The following is an 11,439-nucleotide window of genomic DNA, read 5'->3' on the forward strand; positions in this document are numbered from 1 at the left end:
TAAAAATCACTAACCAAATTAAATTTTCATTGATTGTTAATATTGATATTTTCTATTAAATAATATTTCATGTAGAAATCTATTAAAACAGCTTGTTTATCAAAATTAAATTATTAAAACTTGAGTTAAGAGAGATCTTAGTAAAGTTACACTTTCAAATTACATCATTCTTTGAGGAAACGTACAAAGAAGATTTAACATAAGAAAATTCTAATAATAAAAGTTGTTTACGATACTACCTGATCTACGACAAACAGCAAAAATGTATTCTCATTTTAAATTAATACTACCTTTTAGATTTAAAGGAAATTCTTGCCTTCAAACTAGATTATTTAAAAAGAGAAAAATGTTTACTTCGTATTTTTTTGTTTTAATAAGTGATTTCTTCTTTGTAATTTTATGGTAAATTATTGTTGTAAACCTAGAATGGTAATTAAATTTCCAAGAGAACAAAATAGAAAGCATAGAAAGCTATGTACAGGCAATGAATGATATTTTCAAAATATTGAGAGAGGCGATGTACGAATAATATTCTACTAACTTCCCGACGTTTGTGTTGTTTTTTTTTTTTTTATTTCAAGTTATGTTTATTTTATGGGTAAAAACTTTTTTATTTTAAGTTTTTGAACGTTGGAACTCTCGATTTCGAAATCAACTGATTTGCGAAGACCCGTTCACCACTACAGCAACCCTTTCTTTCTTTTTCCTGTTTAGCCTCCGGTAACTACCGTTCTGATAATACTTCAGAGGATGAATGAGGATGATATGTATGAGCATTTACACTCATACATATCATCTGGGGTATTACTTCAGAGGATGAATGAAGATGATATGTATGAGTGTAAGTGAAGTGTAGTCTTGTACATTCTCAGTTCGACCATTTCTGAGATGTGTGGTTAATTGAAACCCAACCACCAAAGAACACCGGTATCCACGATCTAGTATTCAAGTCCGTGTAAAAATAACTGGCTTTACTAGGACTTGAACGCTGGAACTCTCGACTTCCAAATCAGCTGATTTGGGAAGATGCGTTCACCACTAGACCAACCCGATGGGTCACCAATACACCAACCCGGTGAGTTGAAAGTTCACTCTTAGTTATAAAACATAACGCTATATTGTTTCTTGATATGATTTTAAAAAAAGGTGATTCATTTCCTGAGTTGCAATACTTCGGTTGTCTGTGTTTATTTTTATGACAAATAAAATCACGATAGATTATAAATTATATTAATATTTAGATATCTAAATATTAATGTCTGAGATATTTAAATATCTCAGACAATTATATTAATTACTTTGTCATTTAGCGTTGTCGTTAAACGTAATTATAATACTTGATGAGAAGAGGCCTACATTTTCATAAAATTAAAAAATATACCATAACCATTTTTATGGCCAAATACTTAACCATTTATAAAGTATAAATAGCAGAATTATAAAATATTTAAAAGTAACCCGTAATTCCATCCAAAAATATAAAATAATAAGTTGTACTTACAAGAAAGCGATTTTTTCTGCGTGTGAAAACTAAACTGAAAGTTTTCACTTTAAATAACAGACACCGTACTAGCCGTCATCGATCAAGCATCAAAATTCATTGTTGCAACTATAAATTTCCTCTTTCTGAACCTGTTAGACAACGATGATGGTACTAGAAAACTAAAAAGGTTTCATGTACTGGACATTAGTAATATTCGCTGTGCCGGCCTCCGTGGCGCGAGTGGTGGCATCTCGTCCTTTCATCCGGAGGTCCCGGGTTTGAATCCCGGTCAGGCATGGCATTTTCATACACTGCAAAAAGTGTCATTCATCTCATCCTCTGAAGTCATACCTAACGGTGGTCCCAGAAGTTAAAAAAACAAAAAAGGTAATGTTCGCTGAAGATACTCTATCTTCACGTTTCTTTTTCTTCCGGTTCTATTTCTTGTTACTATTTTTTATTATCTTTGTTTATTATTGTTTTAACGCTATCATTGTTTGTTTATTATTGTTTAACGCTGTTTTCATTCGTTCGTTTATCTAACTCTGTTTATTTTCTATTTGATAAAAAACACTGCGTGCGAACTGAATGTTTCGACAACATGCGGTTCATTGTTACACAATTTGTAGAACACAGTAATGATAGTGCTTTTTTGACATAATGAGTGTTTATTGAATCTTATTTGTTACTATAAATTTATTTATAAGTTTATTAATATCAACGTTTTTGTTATCATAATATTTTACTGTTTCATTTCGTGGTGGGGGGAATGTCATCAATGGACGGACCTTCCCCATGTGATATTTTAACATATCATTTACTTACGGTTTCGTCAAGAAAAACCGATTCTAGTTCTACAGCAAAAAAAAAAGCGTTATTAGCAAACAAAAAAACATAATTTTTCAACGTAAACAAACGATGGACACTTTTTCCGCACAACATACAATTCTGTTTCGTGTATTTTTATATAAATTATGATCAATACAAATAAAAAGAAAATTAATTTAATTACTGGAAATACGAGACAGAACGGACCGATTGACCGGGGACACAGACCTCGCATCACCTTTATGGAAAAAGTATTCAGAATTACAAATTCCAAACCGTTTAATTTTAAGAAATGTAATCCATTTACGATATTAATTCAGATATACATATCTAAGCATTATGAATGACTATCTTAGTCTAAATATCTAAAGGTAGTAAAGGTCTGTAAAACTTTACTTGATTTACTCTTATTTAAGACATGAATACTTGAAATTTCAGTTTATATCTCGACGGGTTTTTCATTTTCATACTTATCAATTACGGTAATAAGGAAATTATTTGATAGGGAAATAATCACAATGTATTAACAAATTCATTGCATGTTTTATATATTAATAAAATTTCGCATCAATAGTACTTATATATTTTTAACTTTCATTAAAATGAAATTACTTTTAAAAATAATAGACGTTATAATGATTTAAATATAATTCACGTTACACATAATAATCTTATAACATTGTAATATGTAAAAATAAAGATACATCAACAAATAGCGGAAAAAATTAAAATCAATATAAAGAAATGAGATGCAATTTCTTATAAGGAAATAAAATAAGAAAATACATCCAAAAGCCAAAGTTGAAGCGATTTATAAGTTTTACCCTCCCATGTCCAATCTTAATATTAATATTTCTTTTCTTTATCTTTCGTTTCCAAGTTGTGTGGATTTTCTCAAGAGGACCTCCATGGATCAAGGTTTTTTTTTATACCAAGAATTCATGGAGGAATAAGAAAAACCCAATCGATATACTGTGATGGAAAGAAAGCAAATTTGTTTTTTTCTAAGTTGTAAAGAAATAAAAACGTAATAATAAAGCGCAGCTTTTATTCTACGTTCTTTCAATCACCGACTCGAATTTTATTAAATTTCTTTCTTTCATATATATTTTTTCTTACGCAGATCTAATATTAACTTTTTTTATTATTATTATCATTATTATTATTACTATGTTTTATTAAAGTTTGTGACTTAATAAAAGAAAGACTTTTGTAAAAAGATTTTTTGCTTACTTTATAATAAACTGTGTCGAATGACATTAATACAACTTATTATAAATTTTATTAGGTATATTGTCTTGTTAGTTTAGAGTAACTGAAACTTTTGAAATAGAAGGTTTCTTGCAAATATAAAAAAAAATTACAAACTAAGAACATTTTTTAATAAAAATTAATAAATTACAGTTTTTAATTACTTTGCTTTACTCAACGTAAAAGTAGTTTACCTTCTGTAAACTGTTACACGACTTTTCTAATTATAAATTTTATTAAGTTTTTAATTGAAATCAAAAATATTGGATAAACACATAAATTATTCGATTTTCAATTCTTATCACTAACAGTCGTTAGAGTTTAATTTGTAATTTGAACAACTTTTTAAAGTAATTTGAAGCGTAAAGCAACCATATGAAGCGTAAATATTTTGGAACAATAAAATAAAATTAAAAAAAGATAATTTATATTACATTATATAATTAAATAAAAACAAAATTTAGTAAGTGATAATCAACCTGCTCAATTTAATTATTTTCATTTATCTACGAAGACTAAGACGAAAAAACTTGTTTTAGTTCCTTACATATTTTTCTACTGACATTAATGACTCATAGGCGAATGAGTTATGCTTTGAAATGAATTTTTCAATTAAATCACGATAAATCGAGTCACCTTACATTTGCTATGAGGAGAGGTGACCGTATCCGGGTCCACCTAAAGGGTGTTTAATTCCCGCACTCCAACCGTGAACAGTACCTTGGGCTCTTGATCGTTGCTTGACACGAAAGAACCACGTAAAGAAAAAAGAAAACAATTAAACATCAGGTAGAAGCTTTATTGGTTGTTAAGCAGGATTTCACAATACCTGCTCAACAAAATTTTAATGTACGGAATGTTCCGGGGCAAATTCGCCGAACATTAGCAACTGATTTAGGACACCACATTTTGTGAATTTCAACTAAAAAATTATTTCTCATGAACGGGTAAACCTACATAAATTAAATTTGTCAAATCAAAGACTAGTATCTTATTTTACAAAATAAAACATTTTTAAAACGTCACTTTCAAAAATTTCAATTTTGTGGCGGTCTTAATTTTTTAATCTTCAATATCTTTGTAATTATTTTTTTGATCAAATTTTTACTTGAAAATTTATTACGCATTTTATTTTGAACAGAATTACATCTCATTTGTAAAAATCCTTTTACAAACAATCAGGGTACTCCAGACAATTACCCCGGCAGTACGTTTGCGCTCCGCAATGCAAGCTAGTTTTTATTAATTTTATAATTTTTTGATATTAATAATTTTTATTACATTCAGTGGAGGAAATAAAATCAGGTAAAAAATTATCAGTTTGCATTACGTACTGTCGGGTATGAGTGTCTACAATAACTCGATTGTTTTACCACATTTAATGTATGTAATGCACTAGCACAGTTACTATGTCCCCTCTCTGTACCTCTTTGCTAAGCTAATGAAAATTTAGTTGCAGTGATTTATTTTTAGAGGACCAAATCGATTAAAGTTCAAAGAAAAAAAATTTCTTTACATACCACTTTTAAAATAATTTTTGTCCTATTTTTTATGGATGTTATTCAAATTTATGGATTCCTACGCTTTATTATTTATCTGCGGTTATCTTGCAGTTAATATTTCATTTATTGGTGTTGTATTTAATGTTAATGTTTTATTTATTTCTGTTCTATTTAAGAACTCGACGTGATTAATTATGTGAATTTATTTATTTTTCAAGACACCCAAATATCAAGTTATCTCATAGTTACTAGTATTTATTCGTAGTATTTATCGTGTATTTATTCATATTAAATTATTTATGTACTCGTTGAGAACTATCATTGGATGATCCTATTTCAAGCGAAAGTCTGTCTTATAGCTTAGTCACAGCTTCAGTATGATGGAAGCTGATTGTAAATAAACGAATTCAATAAAGAAAGAAGTTTTTCAAATTATTCCTTTTTTAATCTTATATAACGTTTTTACAAAAATAATTTTCGTAATTTTTTCGCTAAATTAGGAATAAATTTTGTAAATTTTTGTAAGTATTTAAAGCTTAAGGGAGATTCTAACAAAAACATCTATTAAACAACGATATAAAAAAGTAAAACTTCATTTTTTATCAAGAAAGTAGTTTTAAGGAAGAGCTACATAATTAGAAGAAAAATAGTAGGACAATTTTGCACTTGATATTTCTGATTAAGAATTTTTTTAAAACGGGCTATGCCATCAAAAAAGGCCAAAAAAAATTTCATCAAGAATAAAACATTACGTTGGTAGAAAAAAAAGTGTACAGAGGTGGTTATTTCTGGTTGCGTTAAAATCACTTCGTAAATATCTTTAAAATAGGTTCAGCTGTTAGTGAAAGACTTCGTTAAAAATAAAGGAGGCAGAAAAATTCTTTTAAATCATATCAATTATATTAGTAAAACCCAACATTTCTGAAAAAAATTTACAACTCGTACATAATTAGTCCTGGGTCTTTTATAATTTATCAAAACTAATAATGACTAACTTTGCCCACTCTCCTCAAATATGAATTGGTTAAATAAAGATTTAACCAGTTCATTGAATAAGTTCTGATATTAATTTACAATCGCTATAGCTTCCCATTGTCTTAAGTATTTCAAATTATTTCTTCCACAGCGCATTATTTTAAGTTTTTCAACTGACAACAAAAGCAACCTATCTTTTCCATATTCGTTGCCATTCTGTTATTAGTTTTAAACATAAAATTTCCTCCGTTATATTTTTTCCTTTTCTAAATTTAAATTAGTCTTCTGTTAAAATATTTTCAATTCTGTTATGTAGAATAAGTGTTAATATATTTGAGACATGACTGGTTAAGCTGCGAGTCCAATGTTTGAATTGAATTGCATTACTTTTCTTATTGATTGTAACTTTTATACTTTTCTCAAAGTCTTCTGGCTTTTTACCCTGACTGTAGATATCTTGAACCAGCCTAAACAATATTTACTTCATATTCTTCTCTACACTTAATTCGTTTTACTGTGGAATGGAATGGGATGCAAAAGTGGCGGGAGTTTCACAAATTCTCACTTCAAATCGCAGAGCCTGGACAGTGTCCCTTGCTGCTGTATGATTCTGTAATCGGGCGTGTTTCTAAAGTTTATTTTAATGTCGGGTCTAAGTTTAAAGTTTTGTTACATTTTAATTGACGGATTTATGAATAGCATTCCATATGGTATTTGGACCAGCGTTCTTAAACCCATTTCTGGGTCCGACCGCGGGAGACTAGGCTGTTAAAACCTGTGCCCCCGATGTAATTCTCCTTCAGACCGTCCGCTGAAGTCCTTTCGGTACTAGTGCTTCATAGGCTAGCAGGAATACGCCACAACGGGGCCCTAGTTTTTTTGAAGGGAGCAATGCGCCCCCTTCTCAAGAGGGAGTCACAATTGCTGATTTAATTTAATTAATTGTAAGTATTGAAATTTTTTAAGGTATGGATAAAGGAGAAGAAGATCTTCATCTACTTCTTCGGTGGCTGCCGTTCACGTTGCTTTTCGTTTTACTGTTATTCCATCAACCCCCTTTCTTTAAGGTTTTAAAACAAGTCCCTCTACTTTTTAAGGATTTTTTAAAATTTATCTCTTGTAATTGAACCCGCTCATTCCCTACATCTACGTGAAATTCACATTCAATTGAAGTTTCATCTGGTGGTTAGGACAAGCGGAGGTTTGACCCGTAGTACCACACAGCTATCATTTATTCAACATTGGCTCGGAAAAAATATTTTATCACTGATTTTTAACTTATTTTAAATTATTAATTTAATAATTAAAAGCCTACTAAAACATTCAACCCTAAATCGGAGAAATAGAGAAATACAGTTAACCAAACCATTTTAATTCACATAATTCCTAAGTCTGTAGAATTGATAAATTTGGCATTTCGATTTATTTAAGTTAAAAAAGCAGAAATAGAACTTTAAATTAGATCTCTCTCTAGAGGGTTAGAAATGCTATGAATTAATGATCGTCTGCAGGAAAATTTTATGTAGTATTTACCACAGTCAGATACTTTGATAATCTATTATTGCAGCCGGAAAGACGATTGGTAAACATAGTTTATAATGAATTTTTTAGGTATTAAATTAAATAATTAAAATTTATAATACGTAAGTTATTACACGAATTTATTTTATAATAAAATCACGTAGCAAACTACAAAAAAACTACGAAACAGGGGCATTATTATAAATTAATCAAACTTCAAGAATAATTTTTTAATATATATTTTTAAAAAGATGATTAATTGCCAATAATAATTATAATTACTAATTAATACTTACTTATAACTTTCAAAAATCATAAATATATAGGAAGTTTTTTCATAAATAAAATTAAACAAAAAATCTTTTGTTAAATACATCGTAAAACTTAGTATTATTTAAAAAGTAACGTAATATTATTATCTATTTATATTTTCCTTAAATCTTTATAATTTAAAAATCTAAAAAAAATCACGAATAATAAATAGTTTTATTTTACAATAAAACTATTTTATTGTAAAATTACTACGACTTTGTTTCAGGTCAACATAGCTGAATTTTTTCTTTTAATAAAATTCTATCTATTTTAAATACCATTTTATACTTCCATGTAATTTTTATTTTTTATTTTAATTTTATGCTTGATAATAAAGATGGAAAGTGGTAAGTTGGGGAGATAATCTGTATAACAATCATAATTTCATAAATATTATACATTAATATAATTAAGAATGTAAAATTAGTTTTTGATATAAATAAAAAAAATGTATTTCTTGTTCAGTAAAACTAACAAAATCTAATAGTACATAATGCAACGAGCCTACAAATGATAGCTACTAATGCAACAGAGGGAAGCAAGTTACGACACGAGCCTTGGCAAGTGTCATAAACTTCGTATTAGTGTATTAATGGTCATATAAAGAGTTTTACACCACATTTTTTTCTACGGCTGAGATAATATCGAGATTATTGATTTAAATAAATGAGAGAATACATTGTTTACGGAATAAAAATGCATTTAACTTAAAAAAATAATTAATTTTTTAATTTTCAAAAGATAACATTGAACAATACATTTCTGTAGGATAGCTTATTTAGTCATAAGTTCTGCCTTTTTTTTTTTTTTTAATACTGATTGGTGTTAATACTTTTCTTCCTTAGAATTCGACATAATTAACGAAAGTATAAACAGTGTAATATAAAAATTTATTGTGTACTTAGAAACCTAGAAACCTATTGGTGTAATTTCAAATTAACCTCTTTTTGCTAACTTATAAATCGGATTAAAATCGAAGTAAAAAACAGATGATACATTAAACAATACCCGCTTCTGAGGTCACTGGTTGAAAAGAGTAGGCTTTTGATTGGTTGAACACCTGTATCATAATTAACCTCGCTGGTTATGATATAAGTTCCAGCCGCGTAATTCAAAACTTATAATATAGCCGTAGAGAGAATATATTTTTATAAATTTCGAAAATCTGTTGCATCAATAGATGTAACAGGATTATGTACCGCATTGTCAATATCACCATTAAAATGTAACTATTACCATTAGGGATGTCATCATATTAATATAATTAACTGAAATACCTAATACATTGCAGTAAGATAGAATATATCCACAATTATATATTAAAATAATAAAAAAATAAACCTTTTTTTCTGTTGATGTTCCGTAAATGTATATTTTCTTTAAAACAAAGAGAATTTTCCAAGCACAATGTTAAACGTGGGAGTATATAGTTTAAAATCTTAAAAAAAATATTACACAATACCGTAAAAAAACAGTGCGCAATTATTGTAATTAAAGCTAAACTGGAAAATATATATTTAAAAATATAATTCATTACCAAATTCAATCTGTTCATTTAAAATTTTAATTTAATTTTTATACAATTTTTCCCATACAACTCATAATTTCATTCTTTTAAATAAATTTCGTTGAATATATTTAAATTTATATCATAACTGTTACTGTAGTGTTAGTAATACGTAACATAATGTTTGTATAATTGAATATTAGGCAATTATTCAAAATTAACTTTACCATTTGTTGAAAATAATTTTCATATACGAATCCAAGAGGAGTTCCACATCATTTTATTTTTGAACTATATTGTAATGAGAAAATTAATTCTGTTTCCTAAATAATTTTGATTTATTTGTTATAAGATAAGGTAATTAGTTTTAATGGAATTGGGAAATAATTTTTTTCATAATCAATGCTAATAATTAATTAAGATTCATACAGATAGTTAATTTTTTAACATTTTAATTATTTGAATAATCTTTTGTTCCACTTATATTTATAAAAGTTAATTATTAAATTTAAAAATTATTTAATAATATTAATTAAAAATATTTATTTAAAGCAAAGATTAAAACAAAAAAACATTTTAATTCAATTACTTATATATATATTTCCATTAACAATTACTACTGAATACTTAACATTTTCAAAAAACTTCACCGATCAAAGCCAGCTAAATTAAAATTACTTCGGTAAAGTAACACAAAGAAAATTTTAATCGAGTGATCTTTGATTTTAATCTGTCAAAAGAAAAATTCAATAAAGAGCTTTCCCAAACTGAAAGAATCAGAAAAAGTTCTTCTATTGAAAAGTCAAACAGATGAAGTTCATATCAGAGGTTTTTATCAAGCTACGTTCTCAAAGTTGCATTGTTTTCACGATTAAAGTACCAGACCCACTAAAAGACAAAAAGAAAAAGTAAGAACGTAGAAAGAGAAAAAAATCTGCTCGTTCAAAAATACAATATACTAACTTTGATAAATCTGAACACGTACAATAATTGTTTATTATAACGAAGAAAAACTTTCAAAACTAGAAATTTACATAATCATTCTCGTTTAATTAACTTAATTGAAAATAAGAATAAATTTAGAGAATCATTTAATCATTAAAAAAAATTATTCACTAACCATTTGCACAGAAAATAAAGTGAAGCAGGAAAAATGATAAACTTTTGAAATTCATTCCAGCAACGTCATTTAGAAGAATAGCTGTTGTACACTGAAACAAAAATTAATTAAAAATTAATTAAGAATGTTCAACTACAAAGATCTGCATTTGCATACGTGTGATTATAGAAAAACCCAACAATAATGGCAAATAAATTGAATAAAGATTATTAAACCTTTATAATGATTTATATTGCAGATATAATTACGTGTTATCTTTGATTCCATAACTGCGATGGCTGTAGACAATATGAGTTAAATGGTATACCTATTTTCAGGATTAACTACGATCCAGTGACTACTTATTAGGAAAAATTGAAGAATGAAGTGGTTTTCCATTGTCTTCTTTACCGATCTGCATGTAAAAGAGAATATTAGTATGTTAAGCCAACCAAAATACAGTTGATATCTTGTAAACATATAAGTGACATCTTTATTTTGTTTAGCCAGTACAAGTTGTACAGTGAACATCATTATTCTCAGTGAAAGCAAGTCTAATTGATGTTTCTTGCACATCATTGATTTACATTCGTTATAGTTAAAAAAAAAAACTTCAAACTTTCTTTCGCAGTATTTACAGTAAGTAATAAATCAATTTACTACATCATGTTCAGTAAAAAAACCTGCATTATACAGATTTATTCAATATTGCAAGAAAATGAATTAATACCAGACATAATATATTATTGACTTATCCTTTTCTTTTTTTCAATAATCCTAGACCAGCTGCTATAAACAGAGATAATAAAAAGTATCTCCTGGTTTTACACTTCCCATGGGGTGTACACCCCCTACAATTTCTTACTGTTCCCCCTAGTCACGTCAACATGATAACAATAATGCTCAGAAAAAAAAAATATATATATATAAAGAATCTTTTATAGACTAGTGTAAATAATTA

The 11,439-nt window shown here is 27.7% G+C and overlaps 1 protein-coding gene across 1 annotated transcript in view; it reads right to left on the reverse strand.

Moving 5' to 3' along the window:
- The window catches only part of LOC142326916 (roundabout homolog 2-like), a 677,975-nt gene extending 667,389 nt beyond the window's left edge, over positions 1–10,586 (reverse strand). Inside the window, exon 1 of the mRNA XM_075369647.1 lies at positions 10,500–10,586. Coding sequence (XP_075225762.1) covers positions 10,500–10,554 — 55 coding nt within the window. The 5' untranslated portion in view covers positions 10,555–10,586. The remainder of the gene's footprint in view (positions 1–10,499) is intronic.
- Between the last annotated feature and the right edge of the window lie 853 nt (positions 10,587–11,439).

The sequence above is a fragment of the Lycorma delicatula genome, chromosome 6 (assembly GCF_047948215.1).
Source record: "Lycorma delicatula isolate Av1 chromosome 6, ASM4794821v1, whole genome shotgun sequence".
Taxonomy (NCBI): domain Eukaryota; kingdom Metazoa; phylum Arthropoda; class Insecta; order Hemiptera; family Fulgoridae; genus Lycorma; species Lycorma delicatula.